Genomic DNA, 26,542 nt, shown 5'->3' on the forward strand with positions numbered 1-26,542 from the left:
GCTTAGCTTTCCGAGCTTCCCTCGGGTCCTCTTAATCAGTGGTCTCCAACCCCCGGGCCTCGGACCGGTACCGGTCCGCGAGAGTTGAGGCTCAGGTGTGAAATGTATAGTTTTCAGGGTTTTTATCGGTTTTCAGCGTTATTTTGTTATCGTTTTTATCGTTTACTCTGTTTTCCTGGGTCTTTTCATGTGTGTTATGAATAAATTTTTTTTTTCTTTAGTTTTATTCTGTTGTATTTATCCGCGACACCTTTAAGGCCGGTCCATGACAATAGTGTCGGGCATAAACTGGTCCGTGGCGCAAAAAGGTTGGAGACCTATGGGCTCAAAATGTGGTCATAAATATTTTGTACTTGTAAATCAGTTTTGTACTTGTAAATCAGGATTTGTGTGTGTAAAAAAAGATTTGTGCGTGCGTAAAAAAGATTTGTGTGTGTAAAAAAGATTTGTATGCGTAAAAAAGATTTGTGTGTGGACTTAGCCAAAAAAACCCTGCAAGTTACAAGTATGAATTTTGACCCTATTTTTCTTCCTTTCATCTGATTGGTGAATTGGTGGTCAATCACAAATGTAACAATCCAATCAGAGAACAGATGGGTTTGGCTGTCGGAGGGGCGCTTTTTTTGAACTGCAGGTCTTTGAAGGGAATAAATGCCCTTTTACATGCCAACCCAGCGTTTTCCTTCATCACCACGAAGGAAAACAGTCTGTGGTCGTCCGAGTTTGGTGATTTTTGTGTAACAGGACTACGTGTTTAATACAGGGACTTCCACAGCCTTTTCAACAGCGCTGCAGACGCGGGGGGGGGGGCAGTGCTTTGGAAATGACAGTCTTCATTACAAAGCTTTCTTCGTTATGAATTAGCATACATGTTTTTTTTGAACATTTGAAGAACTAGCAAAAAAACCCCACATAAAGTTCACATAAAGTCAGAGGTAAAAACGACAAGGAGCAGGTGCATCTAGTACAGGTAGAGCTGCTGCAAAAACCCACAGAGCTCAGCAGCCAGCAACAAATTCTGGATCCTTTGCTTTTAGTTAGCAATTAGCATTAGCAGCACATCCTGCGTCCGATGTGAAAGGACTTTTATGCTGCGCACTGTGACTCACAGCAATGGTCCCGGGTCAGCCCTGACGTTGTGTTAAACTAATCCTAAAGTAATAATGTTATTTCTAACCACTGATATACCACAACATTATCCTTTCAACAGCTGCTGAAAGTAAGGGGACCTAACTGCTATCGGATATTTATATAGAGATTACCCTTCAAGGACCTGCAGTTCAAAAAAGTGCCCCTCCGACAGCCAAACCCATCTGTTCTCTGATTGGATTGTTTAATTTGTGATTGACATGACATTGACCAATCAGCTTAAAGGAAGAAAAATAGGGTCAAAATTCGTACTTGTAACTTGCAGGGTTTTTTTTGGGCTAAGTCCACACACAAATCTTTTTTACACATACAAATCTTTTTTACGCACGCACAAATCTTTTTTACACATACAAATCTTTTTTACAAGTACAAAACCGATTTACAAGTACAAAATGTTTATGACCACATTTTGAGCCCATAGAGACTGCTGCTCTTAATTGTTGTGACACGTGTTCGAAATGCAGAGAGGTGCGCTCAATTTGCCACACGGAGCAGCGCGAGAGTAAAGCACGAGGGAGGGGCTAATAATCGGCTCAGTCATTTTTAATGATCGTTGAAAGCCCAGATCGTAATCGTGATTAAAATCCGATTAATTGATCAGCCCCACTGTCCAGTGGGGCCAGATTGGAGTCTTTGCCAGGCCAATTTTTGCCCCCGGGCCCTATGTTTGAAGCCTGTGGTTTCAATAATGTATGTGTGTTATTACATTGTCTTGTTACATTTTATCACTTGTCTTGTGTAACTTTAGAGCACCAGCACTTGCGTTACAACCCTCTTAGGGACAGCTGGGTTCTTGTGTCCGCCCACCGCATGAAGAGACCTTGGGCAGGTCAAGTTGAAAGACCACCTGAGGAGCACATACCAAGATATGACCCAAATAACCCACTTTGTCCTGGGAACAAAAGGGCAAATGGAAAGGTGAGAAGAGGCATTGAACAGCATTCTTTGGTTCTGATCACAACAAGTAGTAAATCCACAAACAAGGCATCCATTGGAAAACATATTGATAATGTCGTGGATAGTTCATCTATTCTTCTCTCCATTTATTATTGATGTTGTAGACATTAACAATCATACATAATGCTAAATTGCGCTGTAACATTGCCAGCAGTTCCAAATAAGAGGTTTCTTCACTCCTCATTCTGCTTGGGTTTTGAAAGAAAATGTTTTTTGTCTGCTGTTTTCTAATATCTCTCCAACTGTCTGCTTTTCTCCAGGGGAATCCAGATTATGACAGTACCTTTGTGTTTGAGAATGACTTCCCCGCTCTTCAGCCTGACGCTCCAGACCCTGGTGAGTTCTAGTGCAGTCTAAATACTGTAAGGAAAAGGAGAAGTAACTGCAGTACCTTTTTAATAAAATATTTAAGCAAGTAACTGCAATTCTTTCTTTCTTGCAAACTCGACTTTCGTGTAGCTCTTTAGCTATTTGGTTATAATACTTAAATATGATAAAGTATATATTGTTGTTTTGTTCTTCAGGTTCAGACCAAGATCCATTATTTCAGTCTAAAGCTGCAAGAGGTGTCTGGTAAGAACAAATCTTAATATCTCAATCTATATGTGTATGAAATGCAGTGCTCATAATGAAATGTATAATACATAGTATAAATTAATATGCAGTTGGTAAGTTATAATTTAATCTAGGACACGATGCATCTTAATCAGTGTTCCTTTTCAAAATTATGATGCATTCAAATGTATGACTAATTAAATCTAAGCTGATGACTGCAATCAGAGCAGTCATGCTGAGGCAACTCTTAATTCGTTGTTGTCATCATCTTCATCATAATCAGCTATTAGATGACGCTAATTTTGTTCATCAACGCACTGCATGCTTCCTGTTTTCAGGACATCTTGAACTTGAGCAAAACAAAATCACCAAGCCACCGTACATACATTAGAAAGTGATGTTATTTTGTGCAACCAGCAGATGGAGATGTTTTATCAGTACTCTAGTTTGTAGCTCCTTGGTGCATGAGTGATATTTTCCTAAATCCATCCACACTGATAAATAACATGTCCTTCGGTAGCTCAAAATGCCTATTCCTGGGTGTATCTTGTATTCTACAAAGTTCAACTGAAGAATGTTTTACAACAGGAGTCAGCTCAATAAACACTGGCTGCTGGATTTATACATCTCCAGAGAAGCTTAAAAAAGACCTAAATCCTTTGTTAGTGCACACTTCTATAATACAATACACAGCATTTTCTATTTCAAAAATTCACAGATTACATTTTCCCCTCTCTGGGTACTTGGCCACACATGATTCTTGCTATGCTATGAATCAAAGATATATAATTGTCAAATTGGTTTAAGGAGTGCTTTCAGGGTAAAATATTAAAAGATGAACCTAAAACTCCAACAGGTTGTGGCATATAGGCCTTTATAAGAGACAAAATGAGTGGTTGAAATTTTTTAAGTGGTGTTTTACTAGTAGCAAACTTCAAGGTGAAAGTGGAAAATTCCACAAGTAAAACTCAACCAATAAGAGTGGACAGATGTAAGAGCCCAGAAATCAACAAAATCACCAAAAATTCACCAAAGTCAATTCAAATCAGACAAAAAAGACCACACAGATAATATAAATACATCTTCAAAGGCAAATTAAGTCTATAAGAACAAAGTAAAATTTTTCTTAAAAAATGCATTTTACTACTTTGTTATAAACTTTATTTGCCTTCGAAGGTTAAATCGAACAAGAATAAAGGGATTTAAATTTTATATGAATAGAGAGTGCTTTGGAGTTTTTTGATATTTTTGCATAAATAATATTCAGTCTGAAGGTAACATTCCCAAACAATCCTGTGCTCTGGGAATTCTTGCTTGATTCTGTCTGACAGCAGAGTTGCATAACTACTGAATAATAGATTTAATCAAAAAATATTGTGCTGGTTGAAAACTGAAGACTCTTCTTTTTTTTTCTTTTCTAAATCCCATGTGCTGGCAGATGTAGAGGCCGTCAGGTGTTGCTTACCACACTCGCAATGTGATGAAGCACAGAAACAGCAGTGACTGACTTAAAAAATATAGTACATTTTAGGGTACTTTTCTTCCCCTGTCTCACTTTAGGTGAGAGTGTGTGATTTTGCTCGCAGTGTGAGGTTGTATTCATATTTGTTCACACATCCAGCATGCTGCTGCTTTCCTTTTAGTGTATCTGTGATCAGTATATGCTTTTGTGGCCATATTAACAGAATAATAAATGTGAAAAATAAAGTAGATCTTTGTACCCTGCAGCAAAGTTCAGTGCCAATTAGAGGGGAGTGCAGAATTGGAAATGTAATTTAGGGGATCTGGGTCACGGAAGGCAATAGAAAGCTGTAGTGCAACAAAAGAAATAAGAACGTTTTTAACACTTTATCATAGTACCCCTCTCAGCACTGTGGTGACAAAAAATTGGTCTCACTTTATTTTACAGATCTGACAGTGTCTTGTTTTCCTTTCTAGGAAAACTAAGTATAGCTGCCCAGGAATATTTCTAAGAAGGACTTTGAAATTTGCTAAAACTTTTAGTAAAAGCAATGTCAGTTGACACCTTACAATAATTATAGTTATTTAATGGTGTAATTTGCTGTCAGTACAGGTGTCTTTTTGTCTTAAATTTAACTTCAAGCAAAAGGAAGATTCAAGAGATAATTAGGTGTTCTGGTTTTGTTGTTGTGTCAGATTTAAGGTAACTTAAGATTATATTTCTTGAAAAAAATGTCTCTGGAAATCAACAATTTCCATCTAATTACTCATTTACTTTAAAGCTTGTGTATACAGTAATAAAACAAAAACAAAAAACCCCTCAATTTTGTTTAAGCACAGCTCTGTTAAGGTCATGCTACAGCATTTCATTTGGGTTTTTACTTTGACTGGACCATTACAACCACCTTGAGTCTTGTCTTTCATTTGCTAATGTCCTGTTATGTGACCCCTTTTCACCCAAACTTTAGATGTCCGACACATGCCCTCAGATTGGACTCTAGATTGCTCTGATATACAGAGGAGTTCAAGGTTAGCTCAGTGACTGCCATGTACCCGGGTCCTGTGGCTGGAAAGCAAACCGTGCTTGACAGTTGTTGTGTTGATTGTTGGTTTTTACACTTCTATATATTCCTGCTATACTGCTATATTTTTTTAAAGAGAAGAGGCTTTCTCATAGCAACCCTTTCTAAAAAGCCAGACTTGTTCAGTCTTTTTGTAATTCTGCTGTAATGAACATTTAACATGTAGAGTAGTCTGATAAGTACCCCTTAGGTTTTTTTTTTTGCAATTTGTCTCAACATTGCACGGTCTGACCTTAGGGTGAACTTGCTGGAACATCCACTGCTGGGAACATTATTGCATTGTGTTAACAAACACCTGAATGCTTCAGGCCAGCAATCTGCCCAAACATCTGCTTTTACAGAGGTGATTACATTTGCGGAAGATCAATTAATCAAGCGTGTTTTATTAGCAGCACCTGGCTGTTACTCACCCCCTTAATTCCTATAGAAGCAATACGGATGTATTTAATTTTTCACAGGACCTCATGCATTAAAAAAAGTATTTTTGACATTTTACAACAGAGCCCAAAGTAAACTGTTTTAAAAGAGAAAGCTCACAGTTGCTTGATGTTGTGTTAGCTGCGCTACATGGTTTGATGAGCTGGTCAAACTGGTGCACAGTAAAAACTGCTGTTGGAAATATAAATAAAATTTCTGCTCTTCTCATAGCAAGTGCTGATATCTTCAGTGATCCTCTGACTTTTTGCTTTCTATCAGCTTCATTGTGTCAGATGTTTAATTTGTGCTGTTTGTTTACAAAAGTTGGTTAAAATGCCTAAACAACCCCCCACCCATGACCCTGAAAAGGATAAGCGGAAGAGGATGGATGGATGGTTTTGTATGGTGATCTGAAAGCAACCACATGCCATACCACATTAATGGAAAATTAAACTAGTCTTAACCCCAACTACTATTTTCTTAAACTTAACTATACACTTTAAAGATGTTTTGACCTCAAACTTGAATCATTCAGTTTTATGGTTAACTGCCCTCATATATCTGTGTAAATGTGACTCATGTTGGAAACACCCAGCTCCCATCTGCTCTATTAGCCTTCTCATGAACAATGTATAAACCAACATTCAGTTTTGCTCAGAGCGTAAACACCAAAGTCGTGTTCAATTATTGATCACACACTAGCTGCTTGGGCCCAAGAAGAGCCTGCCTGTTGATAGAAATTTCATTATTCTCACTCTGACAGTCAAGTTGATTTTCCTTGCTACTATAGATAAGCCTGAAAGCAAACACATGGAGACATGTCCTCTTGAAGTCACCACTACTACATGTGCGGACACACACACACACACACACACACACACACACACACACACACACACACACACACACACACACACACACTTAACATCTGTGCAAAGTTGATAAACCATTGTTAACCAAGCTCATGCTTTTTGTTTTTTTTGTTTTTTCTTTTTTTTTCTTAGCTGAATAAACCTTTATTATCGTTAGGAGTCTGGCTCATTAAATGTAACATACGATGTTATAGTTGTGACTAGGGCTGGGTATCGTCACTGATTTCTAGAATCGATTCAATTCCGATTCACAAGGTCCCGAATCGATTCGATCCACGATTCGATTTAATTCGATTCGATTCGATTTAAATCTGGGAAATTTTGACAGTCAGAGATATAATTCAGATCAGAACATTTACATATTTTTGTATCTATAAAAAGGAAGCTGACACTCTCAAGACTTTATCCAAGGTGTGAGCATCACAGCAGATGCCTTTGTGTCAAAGTAGCTGAAGATAAAACACAGAAAAACATGTAGGTGATTTTCCTGGCCTGGGATTTTATAAAAATATTCTGCAGTACATCAAAAACGAAAGAAAACCATTAATTAATCAACATTACCTCTGACGTTACAGCGGTTTTATTAGAGACATGGCTAAGCATTTTGCATTTTGAATAATTTTAAAAAGTTTCAATTTGTTCAGTATTGAACAGCAGAAATGAGGTTTTCTTTTCGGAAGAATGTAAAAGGGGAAAAAACAGCGGCCGACAGCGCTGTAAGCAACAGTAGACTTGTGCATAACAAGCAAGCGAATAATGAAGAAAGCGAAACTGTTCGAGAGAGGGGGGGAGAGGGGGAGGGAGAGAGGGAGAGAGAGAGAGCTGCGCATCGCAATGGAAGCAAAACAGTAAAAGAGTGAATTCATGACGATGTTTATGTGAAGCGTTTGGATCTTCTTTTGCTGCTGATTCGGTCAATATTGTTTGGAGAGAGATCAAACTAACAACTTTAGAATCAGCGCATAAAGGGCGTGAACACAAAGCGCGGACCCGGATCAGCGAGCTGTCGGCTTTCAGCCCCGACTGTGAGAAAGGCGACATCTAACTGATTCTGATCCGCGGGTCGCGCTGTGTGTTTAAGTCTATGTGCAGAATCCCTGTACCTGCTCTCATTTACTGTTTGGTAAATGTTCTTGAAATTTTGTGAGATGTCACCAGAGATTCTGGCATTTCGGACAAAATAAATTTATATTAAAAAATCGATTCAGGATTTTAATGAATCGATTTTACGTTATCCAAGCCAGAATCGATTTTAATCGATGAATCGATTATAAAAACCCACCCCTAGTTGTGACAACTATTTTGGTTGCTTAAAAAGGTTGTTTTGTTTGGTTGCACAAAGGAAGACTCTCTAAAAATAACGCAAATAGTTGTTCACAGCTGTCATAGAATTCACATTTTTATATATATATATATATATATATATATATATATTTAGTTAGTTAGTTAGTTAGTTAGTTAGTTATTTTGAACCGTAGTTTAAATCTAGACTTTAGACTTTATTGCCAGGTGAGGTAGTTTAACTTATATAGTGAACATGAAGAATACACAATTCATTAATGGCACCTTCACTTTCTCACATATCCATCAGCATTTATTTCCATTCTCTTTTTTCCTGCAGACATTTTTTAGGGTTATTACTCTGTGTTCAGTTATTTGGCTCTGTTTTTCATAGACCAATTCCATTCTGTTTCCACTGACTATTTGACTTCACTTTTTATAATATTACCTCTTAAAAACAAGATTGAACTCAACCAGTAGTTGTAATCCATGTCTGTTTGTGACATTCATCTAAATCTAAAAGGAGCAAAATGTCAGCTTTGCTTTTATGTGCAGTAATTTTTCAACTGAACCCCAGGGCCCTGCCAATGTGAGAGTCAACAGAAAATCAAAAGTAAAGGCTATGTAGCTGTATTTGACAGGCAGTTTATGGGAAGTGCATAGCAATGACTTTTACCTTCCCCCAGATTATCACTTTGCTTTAATTAACCAGGAAATTCAAAAACAGAGCAAGGGTCTGTTTTATACTAAAACAATGACATCATTCAATTCTTATTATTCACAAGAAGAGCAACAGCAACAATGTAATGTGTCTTAAATGAATCTCTAACAACAAAAGGAACACATCACCCCAAATCCCTATAAAAAACTAGTGACATTTCCACCGTCTTATCTGCATTTAATGCTACTGTAAGTGCGTAGACTGTTGCCTGGATAGAAGATCGATTAAGCCACTATGACATTACCTTCTGGTGTGCAGGCTAAAATTTCTGAAGACTCAAATTTGCTGTTATTATAGGCATCGTAATAGGTTTTCTTGTTTTTGTTTTTGTTTTGTTTTTGTTTTTGGTAGTGCAGTGTTAAGTTATTAATGTTAATTAATTTTGAGAAGCTGATCCTGGTTAATTAATTCAGCAAGTGTTAGATTCTGTTTCAGTCTTTTAACACCAATAACCACCTTTCCTTCCTCTTTTTCTCTTTTTTTTCATTTTTAAATGCCTTCCTCAGTAAGGTCATGTGTTTCCATCCCTGGTCAGACGTCACGCTCCCTCTCATGAAAAAAGAAGAGGTTGTAAACGTGATAGACAAGTGGGCGGAGCTTGTTGAGGAACTAGGCACTATTTACCCATGGGTTCAGGTATGCAATATTCTCACTTTCTCTGACACGCACACACACACAAACACAGTCACATTATTGATTTTATTTTTCCCAGGGCTGGATACATCTAAAATTGTAACTGCTAACCTTTTTACCCTGTCACAAATCCTTCAATTTTCTGCCGTCTCTAGTTTTTCACGTTAATATGTATTTTATTGGATCACATAAAATTTTAATGACGCCTCCGGTCAAATTCACAAATTCAAACAGCTGTTTCAAATAAAGCAGGACATGGGCAAGATGTCTAACTTCAAATGTGCCACATGCCAAATATTAAATAATATTTTTGGAAGCTTTTTTTTGTTCATTTGTAGGATGTACACTTATTTGGACCCAACTAAAAAATACACCTTTTGTTTCAGTTCAGCATTTTGTCATAATTCCTTAGATATGGAAATTCATATAACACCTAATACTCAGATACTCATACTTGGTGTCAACCAATCCAGCCCAGAAAATGCATGCTGTTTAGATAAGAACAGCTATCTAAATCCTGTGTTAACTTCTGCTGCTTTGTTGTTGTTGTTGCTGCTGTTGTTTTTAGATCTTCGAGAATAAGGGTGCTATGATGGGTTGTTCAAATCCACATCCTCACTGCCAGGTAAGCGATGCACACATTACCTGATTTGGCATATGCACTGCAGTCATGGTGATGCTTGTTAGAATGCAAATGTCATAATGAGTTGAATCGACCATTAAACTGTCTTTAACCTGCCAGCTTCCTAGCAGAAAGTCTGTGTGATGTCTGATTGTGGCCATGTGAGAATAGTCTATCCTTCCTTCTGCATGCTCTGCGTTGGCAGCGACCTCACATTTCAGTAGTAATCTCCTCTTGTGTGCGACATGTGAGAAAGGGCAATTAAAACAATGCTGGATCTAATTTCCCACAAACTTTTCATCTTCATTGATAAATGAAATGTCCTCACAGTGAGAATAAGTGCAAGAATATATACATACACTCATTCCAGCTACTTTCATGTTGCAGCATCAAAACCTTAAATTCTCTTATCACACATTTGCAATACAAATCTGTCTCGTTGGTCCAATTTGCACATCTGAGCGACCAGTTTATGACAATGAAGATGAGAAGTGATTTTAAAAAAAAAAACCCCAACAGCAAAGCTTTCATATAAAAGTTTTTGAGCCAGACAAGCCTCAGCACAGAAGCTGTTAATTGACTTTTCATCCAGAAATTATCAACAATTCTGTATTTGTGTGTCGGTCATTTCTTCCTTTATTACTTTTTCTAAAGACAAATCACACCTTACAGCTTTGCTATTTTCTTGTGCTCATATTTTCCTGCCTTTTAATAAGGCAGAACTAAAACTTGAAATAGGGAGGCATTTCCTGTCAAACTGTCACCTTACTGTGTGATGTTGAGCAAACAACAGAGACAAAATCATAGAGATGTTTTAGCTCTGATAAACACCGCTGGGTTGATTTTCCTATGTTTTTTTAAAAGCATAGTTAAAATAATGTGTTGAAAACAAAGCTGATGTCACCCTCTTAACTCTTAAGCTTTATTAAAAGGATTTCTATTGGCTTAGTTGATTAGTTTCTTCCCTTTTGGCAATCAATGAAAAATAATAAATAAAATCAATAATATGCTCATCACTACACAGAAGCAAAACCATATTAGAATCTGAATCAGCTGCTATTTTCTGAAATATAGAAATGACCAACAGATGGCAGTACGCAACCTCAAAATAACAGGGTTGTAATAGAAATAATCCAAGTTTGTTGAAGATACGTATACTTTCTATACACCAAATTTCTATAATACACTTCCATTACTGTAAATAGATAAAAAGGACACATATGTATTTAGTTTTTCATGTCTGTTATAAAGATCAAGAATCAAACCTGGATCCAGTCTTTGGTGGGGCTTTTTGAAAATGTTTATTATTTATTTATTTAGGATTTTCCTGCAGACTAGATTTCCCTTGCTTTAGACATCAAAGTCCAAGAAAAGAGTGGTTTAAACGTGTGTTCGTCTATGTGTACAGCCAGGCAACCCCTCCAGGCCAACACATACGAAGGGTAGATCTAAGACTTTGAAGAATAATCAACAGAAAATGTTAATCATGTTCTGGAGGCAGCATTGCTTCTGATAACTTTGGTCTCAAAGGAAAAGAGCTTTATGTATTTTTATGTAAGTGGAGGAAGGAAAACATATGCCTCTGGAATAGTGATATAATTTTTTTTATGTAAGCAGTCCAAAGAATATAGAAAATTAATTTTGCAAAGTGCTACGAATTGACCGTGAGGACCAGATATTCATTGAGTTAATATTTATTTCCAGAGTATATATTTTATTTCAGATGTTATACTTGGAAGCTGAAGTAAAAGCCATGATGATGTTGTTATTTGCAGTAAAAGATAATACCTTTTTTTTCAGAAGTTTTATCTTGCCAGAGTAATTACATTCTTTGTTTTTCTTGTCTGTGTTCTCTTTAATTTTCTCTCTTTGAGAATTAGCAGTCTCCTGTTGGCCATTAATTAATGTACACAAAACACAGGTGTACAAATAGACCCAAAACTGCAGATGTTGGCAGGCATGTATGTATCTACACGTACCGGGAAGTATGAAGATAAACAGCATGTGCACATTTAATAAAAACACAACAAAGTCTGTTTCTTTCTGCCTTCCCAGGGTCATGCTTGAAAAAGCATGGTGCAGCCTTTAGCCAAAAGCCATTAATATGAACATAAATCTAGTTTCTACAGCAGTGATTGTGGAAAGGGTCTTATCGCAGCTTGAGGCAACATGCCAGGAAACATTAATAACTTCCAGCTGCTTAAAAGTATTACTTTATTGCATTTGTTTTATTACATGCTAAGTATTATTCATAAATCCAAACCCATGTTAATATGACAACTATTGGGCAAGGTCAGCAGAACTGACTGAAAGGGAAGAAGAAAATCTTGATTATCATCCATCTATTTCCTTCCACATACCCAATTCAGAGTTGTGAGGGCTATGGAGCCTATCCCAGGATCCTATCCAGTCTGTTGCAGGTCTAACACAGAGAGACAGACAAGCATTTGTGCTCACATTCATCCCTACAGTTAATTTAAATCACCAGTTAACCTAACATGCATGTCTTTGAACTGTGGGAGGAAGCTGGAATACTCAGAGAGAAGCCACGTAGGCACCGTGAGAACATGAAAGCTCCAGCCTGCACTCAGTAGGAACCATTTTGCATTTCCACCTAAAATTTCTGTATTCAAAGCAGGAAAGGTTGACAGGTTCAAATCTGTCACTGTGTTATCCCTGCACTACATTATGGGTAAAAAAAGAAAAAAAGTCTGAAATCAGAAAGGAATCTCCAACACAGTGTAAAGCGGTGGTGTTTAAATCACGCTGCTGTTATTTTGTATATATTTATTTATATTTCTTCATACATTCTTATATAGTTCTATATTGTGTATTTTGTTGTACAGTTATTTTATTTTCAACTTTAATTTATATATTTTATCTTATTCTCCCAGTTAAATTTACCCTTCATTCTAATTTGTGTTGTACAGTTATTTCATTTTTAACCTTAATTTATATTTTATTCCTTCCTAGTTAAATTTACCCTTTTTAATTTTTCATATTTATTTCCTATCTTATTCATAGCCTTTTCCTTTTTTGTTTTCTTTAGGTCACGAGCAGTTGTCCAAGCATTTCACTACATATCGTACTGTGTATGACTGTGTACGTGACAAATAAAATTTGAATTTGAATTGATTTTGATTTAAAGTATCAGAGGATGCCTCCGGTTATTACTCTGTTCATCATATAGTGGAATGATTTAACTGGAAAATCTACTCCTGATGCCTGACACAAATATGCTATTTTCGATTTCAGAACACTATGGAAGACCTAAAAGATTCCAATAAAATTGACAAATATTAAAAAAGACATCCCACTAGAAAGCAAGATCACCGTAGTAGAAAGAAATACCTTAAAAGAACAGACGTATGCACACAAAGCAGCCACATACCTAATCAATATTCTGGTGAAGTTTTCAGTCTTTAGAGGATGAATATACAATGCATTGTCTACTCTGCATCCACACTAATGAGCACAAGTATATGTAGGGAGGCAGTGATGTTCTTAACAAACCCCAAATTAAATACAGTGCCTCATTCAAAACCTCAGTAACAGTTGTCTTAGGCAATCATTTAACGTGCACTGTCAAGTTGAGTTATTTGGCACTGCTTTTACAGCCATTAAAATCCTATATTTTGCATGGGTAATGCAAATGTATGGTCTGATGCTCACTATTATCCATATAAAGCTTCCCAGAATGCAGCTGAACTATAGTGTGAAACCAAAAAAATACTTTTGTTTCATAAATTTGCATGAATATGTTGCAGCATCATTTTCTCCAGGGATGCTCACTTTCTCAATCAGAGATAATACCATTGTTTCATTTAGAGTAAACATAGCCTGGTGGGGAATGCCAGTTGGTGGTTGATGAGAGCAAAGTTTGAACAATTTGTTTGTCTCTGTTAACGATCAAGACAGTTGTTTTATTTTATTTTTCTTGCCAGGTGCAATTATCACAAGAATTTAATTTTGTGTGTACAAAGCAAAAAAAAAAGGTTTCACAGGACTATGAGCAAGCACTTGGAAACATTGGAAAGGAAAACTCCCTTTGAATAGGAAGACACCTCTGGGAGAACCAGTATTGGGTTTGGCTGGTCTGGAACATTAAAACAATGCCTCAATTTTCCCAGGAATGGATGTCAGATGTCAGACTGTGCAGTGCCCAGTGAAAAATTAAAAGCTACATTTCAAACTCATCTACAGGCTTCAGTTAGCATGTTAAATATTAAAATTCCCAAGGGCACAAATAGAAAAGTACCAAGCAAGCATGGCTTGTTTGGAAGACAAACAAGCCATGCTTGTTCTTAAAATAACATGACAGCACATCTTAGATTTGCAAAGTTGCATTTGTACAAACCACAAAACTTTAGATTTTTCAGTCATTGAGTTGACCACAAACTCTTCTGTATTCCAAAATATTCATGAGTCAAATGTGAGGCTGTCTGAGAGCTAAGGCTTGCCCAAAACTGGGTAATGTAACAGGGCAGTGATCCCAAGCACAGTAGAGTAGACAAAAAAAAAATGCAGGTGTCGCAATGACAGAGATTTGTCATTTTTGCTAACTTTAAATTATTTTCCTGGAGTATTTTCACTATGTGTTTCCTTATAATTCACTTTCTTATTTACTTCCTTACTCACTAGAGAGTTTATTCACATACGTCTTAAACCTTAGAGCTCCAATTCTTGATTGGTAGTTGTCGACAAATTAAGCAAAAAGCCCAACAAATGTCAATAGATTATAATTATAAGCATTTGGCACCATATTTGAAACACAGCCTTGGTCCATTTGATTAGTTGCGTGTGATGAGCTTAGACAGTAGCAGAACAGCAGATTTCTAATGTGTAACAACTGTTTCAACTGCAGTAGATAATTTTGAGCCCATGTGCAATAGGATCTTATGACTTGCAAGTAATTCTTTTCCAACAGAAACTTTCTAGACCCACTGAGTGCCTCAGATGAAGACCCAGGTGTCGGCCAGATTTCATTAAGAATAGACAAGAACTTTATTGGAGGCAGAGAGAAGGGTGTCACAATAGTCCAAATCTATTTTTGTGAACCAAACCGGGTTCACAAAAGGTTCTGACTGGGGAGCACATCGAGAAAATACCACTTCAGGGCCAGTCAGTGCTTTTCACATTGATAAAGTACCTGTCTTAATTAAGTTTTAGTGTATGGGAACTGATTTTTACTTTGTATTGAAATAAATGAAAGCCTGTGGCTGCAGGGGAAAACCCATTTATCAATATGAGAAGCCTGAAAGAAAAGAAAGTGTTTTGAAAGCTTGAATTCTGCATCTGTAAAACATTTATTGATTGAGTGATATTGATAAATCACCCTATTAAATAGCAAATGTAATGTGGTCATTTGGAATCAGGGCAGTGGGGAAAAAGTGGGTAGATTCACTTAATAACCCTTTGATTATCTAAACACACTGTAGTGTAACCGCATGCGCGCGCGCGCGCACACACACACACACACACACACACACACACACACACACACACACACACACACACACACACACACACACATATATTAAGTTATTCTATATTCTATGTTTTTCCATCTGTCATCATCATCATCATGATCATAATCAGCGTTCTGCTTTCATATAGGTGTGGGCCAGCAACTTTCTTCCTAATGAGCCGGCCCTGTCAGACCGCTGTCAGAGAGCATACTATGAGAAACACGGAGAGCCAATGCTGCTGCAATATGCCAAACGGGAGGCTGAGAAAAAGGTACGGCTCACACATAAACACATTGTTTTGGTAACCTTTAAAACACGTGAACATTTTTGAAATAGTAATTTGTAATCTGTAATTTAATACATTTTAATTCACAAAATAAACAAACAAAATATATAATAATTAATTAATGATAATTAATAATGTTTCTGAATGATTAGTTACGCCATCAGTTGTTTATTCAATAATTACATTTGGGTAATTTAAAATAATTATATTATTTATTGTATATGGAATTATAACAGCAAGACTTTCTTTTGCCGTGTGTCTAAAACTGTTGGACACAGAGATGGATGAAGGTGTACTGTGGTATCTGTGCCATGGCAGGACCCCATTTTAATACAGTATGCACCCTTTAAGCAAAATTTTCCATTGTCCAGTTTTAAGGTTGTGGATGAGTAGATTTTAAGCATGGTTTGTTAAATCCTACACTGTAGTTTTGGTGCATAAACCGAACTCATTCCATTGTGTAATTTTGTAATTATCTTTTAAGAGAAGTTTAATTACCTGTCAAGTTCCTATTTAATAACAGTAGCTATTATAAAGTGTTCCCAAAGCTTGTATTTTACTCTTCCTGTGAGGTCAGGTTATTATCAGATTCAAAATTTCTAAAGTCATGAATTATGGAAAGTGTATCCAGTGTATTATCCAGAAATTGATGTCTAATGTGTGCTCCACAAGGAGACGTACAAGAGATGTGGTCTCCCAGGTCAAATATGCAACTCAAACCATAATACATGATTCCGAAGGCCTGTTTAATCAAATGATTTTCTTAATATATTACTTCAGTTATTTTTTTGATATAATGTTGATGGAAATTCCTCTGCCGTAGTGTTTTTCTCACCATGACTGCTCTCTTTATCTGTCTACTTTACTACACTTTTCTGCCATGCTGCTCTTTTCCTCTCTCTTACTTATACCTCACCATTCTCTTTTGATTTCCCATCCACATCATCTGCCTGTCTCTTGGTCAGTGAAGCGTGTGATTGGACAGCAGAGATGCTCATTAACATAATGCTGCAGCATCAATCTTCAACCTGCCAGAAGAACAGGAAAACTCAGTGTGGGTGTATTTGAGTGATCTTTCAGTCATGTGTACAGCATCAGCAGCAGTAACCACTGAAGACAGCACTGAGTACATTTAGCAGGTTGGCAAATGTCTTATTAGTGAGCATACACTTAGCAGAAACCCAGAACGAATTGGGAGTGAATTTTTACATCTCTATCTGAAACCATGGAGAACTGGCTTACTTATGCCACTTTTAATATACTTAACCTCAGGTTATATTCACAGCTAAAACCCTTTTTTTGTAAACCTGCTTCACTTTTGTTTATCCACCCATAAGCTACCCAAATACCGTATTTTTTGGACCATAAGGCACACCGGATTATAAGGCGCATTAAACGAAAAAAAAAAAAATCAGATCAAATTTTACTCAACTCATTCTTCTTGCTTCCTCCACTTCCGTACCATTGATTAATCAATGTTGAATTCTCTCGCAGCTCCTCCATTCCTGTGTTGTTGCAGTATATTAATGACTAACCTTGTATTGTGGATTAATTATCTCAATTCTCCTGACTGAAGTTTGGTCTGTTTACAGCATTGGGAACTTTTATCGAGTGGAAAAAAGTTAGCGTTCGTCCTCCAGCTTCACTGTTTATGTTATGCTAACATAGCTGTGTCGCTAGCAATCACGTAGCACATCATTATATACCAGCTAGCCGAGCTTCAGTAACCCTACAAATGTCACTGCTGTTTACTTTCCTTTCTACATTTATGTTGGAAGTGATAGCTGAGCTGTACGTTTTAATTTTTTCAGAAATCTCTCAGTCAGAACATGCTATATAATGTTTAGGTAGAAACTAGTGAGCTAACTTCCTGCTAACTTAATTCCGTTAAATTTAATAAATTCTGTTTTCATGGATGCCTGGATGTTAAATTTAGTTGTTACACCTGGTAAAGCAGCAACGCTGATCATTTTATTAAAGATGAAAGAATTTAGACAGTGTTTAACTCTGAGTGATGCCGCAGTGTTCGTTTGACTTTGGGACCTGAAGTTGACGGAGTTTTGGACCCAGATTACTCCACGAGGCTCCTGACTACGGTAGCCGTAATGCTCTGACAATCCATTAAGCGGTGCAGCTTCGTAGCTTACCAAAGTCATACTAAAACATTTCTTGACAGATTTTTGAGCGCCGTGTACCACATAAAATCGGTTCGAGGTCAGTAAGCACAACCAGAATTCATACATAAGGCACACCGGATTATAAGGCGCACTGTTGATTTTTGACAAAATTAAGGGATTTTAAGTGCGCCTTATAGTGCGGAAAATACAGTATGCTACCAGTTGATCTTGTTGTAATGATATTACCTAGCTGTGCCTTCAGTTTTAGACTTCCACCTGTAAGATGTTCTTGTAGTTTGATGTAAATTTACTGGGGCAACTATTCCCAATTAAAGTAATGATATCACATTACTAATATCACAAACTATATTTTCTACCAAGATGACAAGAATGACTACATTTTCATGTCTACATTAAACCTGATATTAAAACCTACAGACAATAAAGTCAGAATTCTGACTTTTTTCATAATTCTGAGAAAGAAGACAGAAAATCAGGACTTTCTAAATAAATGTCTTTCTTTGGTTAATTCCTGCCTGCATCCTGTGTAAGGATCTTGGGCCCTCTTCATCACATTTCTCACACTATGTATAACCTACACACCATGACAGTTAATTGCCTTGACTTCACTTTTTTCTATATATTAAAGAGGGGAAGCGCACAACAATAAATATACAACATTATTAAATAGTGATGATCATGGTAGTTAGTTTTTGTTTTTGTTTTTTTTGTTTTTTTTTTACCAGAGAGTAGCCAGAGTAGCTCTTCCTTTTAAAAAGCAATGTTTGGGCAAAGTCAGACTGATGAGCACCACCTGCATACTTAATGTAAAGGCCTTGAAAGACTGATACCAATCATTTTATATAAATATTTGCAAGAAAGGAAATCATTTTTTATCCATAATGTTGAACTTTTTTATTTTACTTTTTAGTTAGGATGATTCATCAGTTAACATTTATGAACACACACATACACACGTGCACATGCACGCATAGACTCAAATAAGCCTTTTAAATATAAAAAGACCCTTAACTTCTTTTCTGTTAGTTGCTAAAGTTTCACTTTTGGTTTGTAAACTGTTCATTTTCCTGCTCATTTACCGTAAATTGTGGTCATTATTATTTTGATTAGATATTAAAAATGCAGCTGAAAGTCACATACAACTAGACAGTGATATTTTTCTACTTGTAGCCTACTCTTGAATTGAAAGCGTTTTTGTTTTTTTTGTAGTTGTTTTTTTTTTATGCCAAAAAAGTATTTCAAGTTTAAGAATGGGTGAAGAGCGTTTCAGATTAACTGCAAGGAGTAAAGTAAGACGAAGGCAGAGAAGCAAGTAGATGGAACGAGAGACAGAAAGAACAAAAGAAGCTTGCAGGAGTCGAGTGGAGATAGAGAGAGAGGAGTGAAGGCACAAACAGAGATGCAAAGTCACAAAGAGAGAAAGACATGCAGGTGAGAGGAAAAAAGAAAAAATCAGACAGCCTCTGATTCATTCAGGGAATGAGCTGACCTGTTCTACTGGGAGTGTGTGTCTGTGTGTGAGGGAGACAGAGAGGATAGCATTAAGGCTTTGAGAAGAGCAGAGTAGACACTTGAATCTCCTAGACAGGTACTCATGGGGACTGACCTTTATAAAATCAGTGTGAAAGTAGAAGTGTGTGTGTGCAAAAAAGCCTTGTCGTCTTCTAACGTCTCTCTCCTTCTCTCCCTCTCGCTGGCTCCTTGCTCCTGTCTCTCTGACCTCGTGGTTAGGACCTTAAATTGGCACACTGCCGTGTTTAGAGGACTCTGAATTGGTCTTCGGCTCCCAGGTGACACTCTTGACTTTGAAACAAAAACTTTCTAAGCTAATTGAATAAAACTCCTTGGGATTTGCTGTCCGTGAAGTGTCTGTTTTACGCCACCCTTCGCTTCCTCTCTGTCATTTAATAGCACCTCCTCTTCAATCTTTCCTCACCATTCTGGCTCTCAGTTTTCCATCTTCATTGTGTTTCTCTGTAATTCTGTTGAAAGTACTGAAGACAAAAGAACTTGAGTAGGCTTGAGGATAAAGAATAAAAAAACTGAGAGTTAATAGAACAAAAATAGAAGAAACTATGTAGATATATGTAGCGTAAGTGCTTTTAGGTTAAAAAAAATTTTATGGTTAAAAGCATAAAATGTGAGTCATGGTGATTTGATTAAATAATTTGCATTAAAATATTATACAGTTTTCTTTACAGTGTTGCGCTACATCATCCCTTTTAAAAGATAAATAAATAAAGCGTATGTGGTGAAACAGAAGCCATGGTCTCTGTGGTATTACTCCAGGCACTAAGTAGAATTCTATACAGCAAATTCACTTGATTAGGAGAACTGAACATTTTGTGATTCTGTTAGATTACTTTGTGTTTTCCCCCCACAGTTATTTAACAGCACATTATTCCCTGTAGATCCATTAATTATGCACTAATGCCTTTCTGGGCAAGCTTGTTCAAACCTGTGGAAGAATTATAGCTCCGACTCTTATCTGGCTGGAAGTGTGATTACTGATAATTAGGTTTATAGTAGTATTGCACAACAACTCTAGTTCTGGGGTTAGAAACACAGTGATGGGAAATGACAGAATGAGTCACAATACATTATTTTCTGCTGGTGTGGGGGATGTCTTGAATACCTGGAGGAAATCCAGGGTCCAAAATTCGGCAATCACCGCACAGAAGGTGCAACAAGGGTGAACAACATGCTGGTAGAAACATGTTCAGTATTTAAACCTTTGAACTATTGTTAATTGTTTTCTGTTAGTCTAACTCCCTTTGCTCAGGTTGGATTGTAGGTATGTTGCTAGACTCTGATAAGTTATGATTTCTGATGTGCAAATGGTTGCAAATAAAAAGAGTGAAGGAAATCAAAAATCAGGCAAACTAGGTGTACACTGAATAATTAAAGCACCTTTCAAAAACAGAATTTGCACAGTGCTTTCAGAGGCAAGTACAAGTAGAAATTTGAAAAGAAAGCCAGAGGTTATGGCCAGAAATAAAACTGTAAAATTAAACTGAGGTTAAGAGACAGAAAAACACTGCATACAAAATACACAAGACAGTCAAAAAAGATACACAAATAACAACAAAATAAAGAACAAGAAAGAGAGCGCAAACATCACATAAAAGCAAGTTTATGAAAATGTGTTTTTTGGAATTAATTTGAGACAAGTCACAGATTTTCCAAGACTTATATACTCAGGTGGGTTATTCAAAAGGATATTCTAAGCCTTGACTTTGGAAACACCAGGAGGGCAGCACTTGAGGATCTAAGGCTGTAAGATGGCTGATATCGGGGTAACACATCTGCTATGTAGCCTGGAGCCAGATCAAAACATGCTTTAAAAGTGATAAGTAAAATTTAAAAACAATCTCAAAATTACAAGAAGCCAGTATAGAGAAGGTATGTGTATTTATTTCCTTTGACAATGCATTGTGTTGAGTTGTTGATCTGTGTATTATTTTATTCTTGTCTCTTACAAACCTTATGATTATACACAGCACACTATAAAATCATTTTAGTACCATTTTGAGAGATGTGATTCACTGAGTGCTCCATTCAGCATTATCAATTTAACACAAACTTTACTTTTGCAGTTAGGCTCTGGTAAATCCTTTCTTCTATCAGTGATCCTTGGATTGTTTCTGCTCGTTGACTTGAATTCAACTTGTTCTTTTTAGGCAAGCGAAATCACACATCATACAAGCCTGTGTGCAGTGTGTCAATTAGGTGCTATGGATGATGGAAACCAAGAAGTGCAGTTGTATAGCTGATGATTTTGGCTTTCTGCCACAGTTCTTTTCAGTCTCAATACACTCACAGATCAGATTTCAGATTTCCAGCTTTTATAAATTCACTCTTCACCTGGCAGTACTAAGCAACAGACAGGCATCTTGGCTTCATATCTTTGGTTAAAGAACCCTTTGAGGTGTTAATTTATCAGGTCTGTGCTTTGATAACAATAAGCAGTGAGTTCTGTTAGGAAATACATGCAAACAAACAGAACCTGGAAGTAAAATGCAAAGAGGAAAAAACGATTGCATGTATTCTGTTGGGATTACTAGCCAAGTTGCATCAGATTCATGCTAGTGATTTAACACACACACAAGCATGTGCACACACTTATCTATTTTTGATGGATTGTAATAGCAAGGTCAGGGCTTGTTTGTGCCCATTCATCAGCTTGTTAATTCTTGGCTTCAGACACATTTTGCATATAAACAATTTATGATAATTAGGCTACTTGCTGCGAACAGCCAAACCTGACTGACTCATTATATTACCATTTTGAACCCACTTTGTTACAGCATGCTCTTTTCTTTTTTTTTTTTTAACTTTATGGCTCCTTTTTCTAGTGTAATAAGCTAAAGGGATCAAATTACTACTTTCAACATGTGTAGGGTAATTTTAGTTTAGCAAACATAAGTGTGAATGTTCCTGTGTAGCATCGGGTATATCTTTATGTATCATGGAAATTTTCTTTTCTCTTTTTTTTCTGTTTGCATAATATAAGACAGCAAAACCCTATACAGGTATACAGTATCTGTATGACACATACCATAAAAGGTATAATTACAGTATACAATAATGTGGAAAGTTTTTTTTTGTTAGGAAAATGGGAAATGGGTGCGGCGCAAAACATGAAACAAATGGAGATGCACAATACAAGGCAAAAACTAAGTTTGTACAATTTAATGGGCTTGAAAAATCAACATTTGGTATGATCTCCTTTTATTATTCAACATAGCATGAACTGTCTTCATAGCTTCTTGAAGGACTATTGCCTGAAATGCAGCCCCAAACCATGACAGAGCCTCTATTGTATTTTACAGTCAGCTGCAGACTTTTACTGTTTACCTTTCTCAAATTTGGATTTATCACTCCATAAGACCTGTTGCCACTGATCTTTCTTGTCAGTTCTTGTGTAATTTGGCAAACCTCAATTTTTGTCTCCTTGTTTTTCTTGCTTACAAATAGCTTCTTGACAACCAATCTTCCAATGAGACCATTTCGATGAGGTATCAGTAGATGGGTCAGATGCACCTCTCAGGTCCTGTGTCAGGTCTTTGCTGCACGTTTTCCTATTTCTTAAGGAAATGACTTTCAGATACTGTTTATCTGTTGTAGGTCAATTTTGTAGCCCTGTTCCTTTTTTTGTCGTCTATTTGTTTGATTTCCTCAAAATTCTTAAGGACACACTTAACATCCTGGTGAGATATCCCAAGCTTTTTGATAACAGCTCTTTGGGAATCACCTTGTTGATATGAAAATACTATATTATGCCTGTCAAAGTGTTATCTTTGGCTTTTTCATAAATTCAAGGAAAGCACGTGACCAAAAATACCTAAAGATACAATTAAATGTTGCTTCTTTGCTTTGTTCTCTGTTAGGTGTACACGGGACACTGTTGAGTCATCCCTTGAGTCAGGTGTCTTTTTTATGCTTGAATGATTCATAGGTTAGTGTTAGGTGTCTCAATAAATAAACACACATTCCTATGAAAATGGTCGGGTACAAGGACTGGAGTGAAAATGAATGTAAATCAGCCAATGTACAAAGAAAAGCTTTGGAAGTTATTCAGAAAGGCTGAAGAAACTATTGCTAAGGCAACTTTAAAAATATAAAAAAAAGTCTGGCTTATTAGAACTGAGATTTAAATAAAACCTTGGAGGCTAAAGACTTTTGCACAGCAGAAGTAATTTTGGTTTGTAAAAATGGTAATGTGATGACCTCATGAAGTATCTGGGAAGCCACTTTAGCTTTGTATCAGCAATTTAGGCTTTATATTATTGATATGTAATACATAATTCTGCTTCTTTGCACACTTTAAAACATGTTAATGTGTATCCTCTTAGGAACGTGTTGTGGTGGAGAGTTCTGATTGGCTGGCAGTGGTTCCATATTGGGCAACTTGGCCCTATCAGACATTGTTGTTACCAAGACGACATGTCCTCCGAATCAGTGACTTGACAACAGAGGAAAGAGAGGGTAAGTGTGTGTTTTAAGACTGTCTGTGTGTAAGGATACTTACAGAGTTAGTGACTGAGAGAGTGATACGGCAATTTAGAGTTCTCTGAGGTGAAACTGTGATTGAGTGAAGAACATGCAGCTTTGATTTCTGATATGTATCATCTTCAAAGTAGAAAAAGTATATAATTTTAGACCCTTTTACACACTTTAAGTTCAAAAAGTGTTTTCTAAGCTGTTTAAGTACTATGTAACTACAGAAGAGTATTACCTTTTAATACATTTGTCAAATCCTCCACTATGTGAAATTGTTGTAACTGATTACTTAATTTTTTGTTATTGTTTTGTTTTTGCAATTTCTTTTTGTAAAATAATGATTAACTTTATCTTTCGGTTTTCGTGTTAACACTATTCCAAATAATTAATCACTGTTAAAGTATGGTTTAGTGGTTTACATGCATTTAAGGTTAAAGACATTATAGACATTATATACTTGATTAAAATTGCAAATACATCACCTTTTCTCCAACATATACAGTGGGGCAAAAAAGTATTTAGTCAGCCACCGATTGTGCAAGTTCCCCCACTTAAAATGATGACAGAGGTCAGTAATTTGCACCAGAGGTACACTTCAACTGTGAGAGACAGAATGTGAAAAAAAAATCCATGAATTCACATGGTAGGATTTGTAAAGAATTTATTCATAAATCAGGGTGGAAAATAAGTATTTGGTCACCTCAAACAAGGAAAATCTCTGGCCCTCACAGACCTGTAACGTCTTCTGTAAGAAGCTTTTCTGTCCCCCACTCGTTACCTGTATGAATGGCACCTGTTTGAACTCATCATCTGTATAAAAGACACCTGTCCACAGCCTCAAACAGTCAGACTCCAAACTCCGCCATGGCCAAGACCAAAGAGGTTTCGAAGTACACCAGGAAAAGTATTGTAGACCTGCACCAGACTGGGAAGAGTGAATCTACAATAGGCAAGCAGCTTGGTGTGAAAAAATCAACTGTGGGAGCAATCATCAGAAAATGGAAGACATACAAGACCACTGATAATCTCCCTCGATCTGGGGCTCCATGCAAGATCTCATCCCGTGGGGTCAAAACGATCATGAGAACGGTGAGCAAAGATCCCAGAACCACACGGGGGGACCTGGTGAATGACCTGCAGAGAGCTGGGACCAAAGTAACAAAGGTCACCATCAGTAACACACTACAACGGCAGGGAATCAAATCCCGCAGTGCCAGACGTGTTCCGCTGCTGAAGCCAGTGCATGTCCAGGCCCGTCTGAAGTTTGCCAGAGAGCACATGGATGATACAGCAGAGGATTGGGAGAATGTCATGTGGTCAGATGGAACCAAAGTAGAACTTTTTGGTATAAACTCAACTCGTCGTGTTTGGAGGAAGAAGAATACTGAGTTGCATCCCAAGAACACCATACCTACTGTGAAGCATGGGGGTGGAAACATCATGCTATGGGGCTGTTTTTCTGCCAAGGGGACAGGACGACTGATCCGTGTTAAGGACAGAATGAATGGGGCCATGTATCGTGAGATTTTGAGCCAAAACCTCCTTCCATCAGTGAGAACTTTGAAGATGAAACGAGGCTGGGTCTCCCAACATGACAATGATCCAAAACACACCGCCCGGGCAACAAAGGAGTGGCTCCGTAAGAAGCATTTGAAAGTCCTGGAGTGGCCTAGCCAATCTCCAGACCTCGACCCCATAGAAAATCTGTGGCGGGAGTTGAAAGTCCGTGTTGCTCGGCGACAGCCCCAAAACATCACTGCTCTCGAGAAGATCTGCATGGAGGAATGGGCCAAAATACCAGCTACTGTGTGTGCAAACCTGGTAAAGACCTATAGTAAACGTTTGACCTCTGTTATTGCCAACAAAGGTTATGTTACAAATTATTGAGTTGTATTTTTGTTATTGACCAAATACTTATTTTCCACCCTGATTTACGAATAAATTCTTTACAAATCCTACCATGTGGATTCATGGATTTTTTTTTTTTCACATTCTGTCTCTCACAGTTGAAGTGTACCTCTGGTGCAAATTACTGACCTCTGTCATCATTTTAAGTGGGGGAACTTGCACAATCGGTGGCTGACTAAATACTTTTTTGCCCCACTGTAAGCCAATGACAGAATGTTTTTGAACTGTGTGTTACAAATATTTTAGCTCTCAAAGATAAAGATAGATAAAGATAAAATTAAAGAAGAGATCATATTTTAGATATTAGAAGTGAAACTACTGATTAATTGTGACAGATTACTTTGAATATTTTTTTATTTATCTGTCGTGTGTGTGTTTGTGTGTGTGTGTGTGTGTGTGTGTGTGTGTGTAATTGTTTGTATACTAATAATTCTGGACTTTTTTCTTTTATATTCCAGTTTCCCTCCAAAATACTGATTTTTTTATTTTTAAATTTTTCAGTTCAAAGTTTTTTTGCTTGCATTTGTTTCTCATTTCACATTTAAAGTTTTTTTTTTCACTCTTACACCCTTGCTTCAGCTTCCCTTCCTCATGTAGTTAATTTTTAACTATGCGCACAGGTATATAAGTATATGTAAATGTGTTCATGCTCCCTATTTCCCACACTATTTGCCTTTAGTCATTATATCTATGTCTGTGTTACTGTTTGTCAGGTCTGGCTGCCATTATGAAGCGACTACTGACCAAATATGACAATCTGTTCGAAGTCTCTTTTCCATACTCCATGGGCTGGCATGGTAAGACAAAAAGTGGCATGGTCGGGGGGGGGAATTAAAAAGAAACAGTCATATTTTTATGATATTTTAAGAGAGTGAAAGAAATATGAGAGACAGGTGGCAGAAAACTTTCAAGATACTTTTAGTTTAAATAAATAGATGGATGTATCACATGTAGACTACTACAAAATATTGTAATATATCCATATAATA

The 26,542-nt window shown here is 36.9% G+C and overlaps 1 protein-coding gene across 1 annotated transcript in view; it reads left to right on the top strand.

Moving 5' to 3' along the window:
- galt (galactose-1-phosphate uridylyltransferase) overlaps positions 1 to 26,542 on the top strand; it is a 37,970-nt gene that overhangs the window by 2,414 nt on the left and 9,014 nt on the right. The window contains exons 2-9 of the mRNA XM_026174224.2: positions 1,898 to 2,067; positions 2,367 to 2,442; positions 2,631 to 2,679; positions 9,002 to 9,131; positions 9,697 to 9,753; positions 15,367 to 15,489; positions 23,498 to 23,630; positions 26,267 to 26,350. Coding sequence (XP_026030009.1) covers positions 1,898 to 2,067; positions 2,367 to 2,442; positions 2,631 to 2,679; positions 9,002 to 9,131; positions 9,697 to 9,753; positions 15,367 to 15,489; positions 23,498 to 23,630; positions 26,267 to 26,350 — 822 coding nt within the window. The remainder of the gene's footprint in view (positions 1 to 1,897; positions 2,068 to 2,366; positions 2,443 to 2,630; positions 2,680 to 9,001; positions 9,132 to 9,696; positions 9,754 to 15,366; positions 15,490 to 23,497; positions 23,631 to 26,266; positions 26,351 to 26,542) is intronic.

Source organism: Astatotilapia calliptera, chromosome 7 (assembly GCF_964374335.1).
Source record: "Astatotilapia calliptera chromosome 7, fAstCal68.1, whole genome shotgun sequence".
Classification (NCBI taxonomy): domain Eukaryota; kingdom Metazoa; phylum Chordata; class Actinopteri; order Cichliformes; family Cichlidae; genus Astatotilapia; species Astatotilapia calliptera.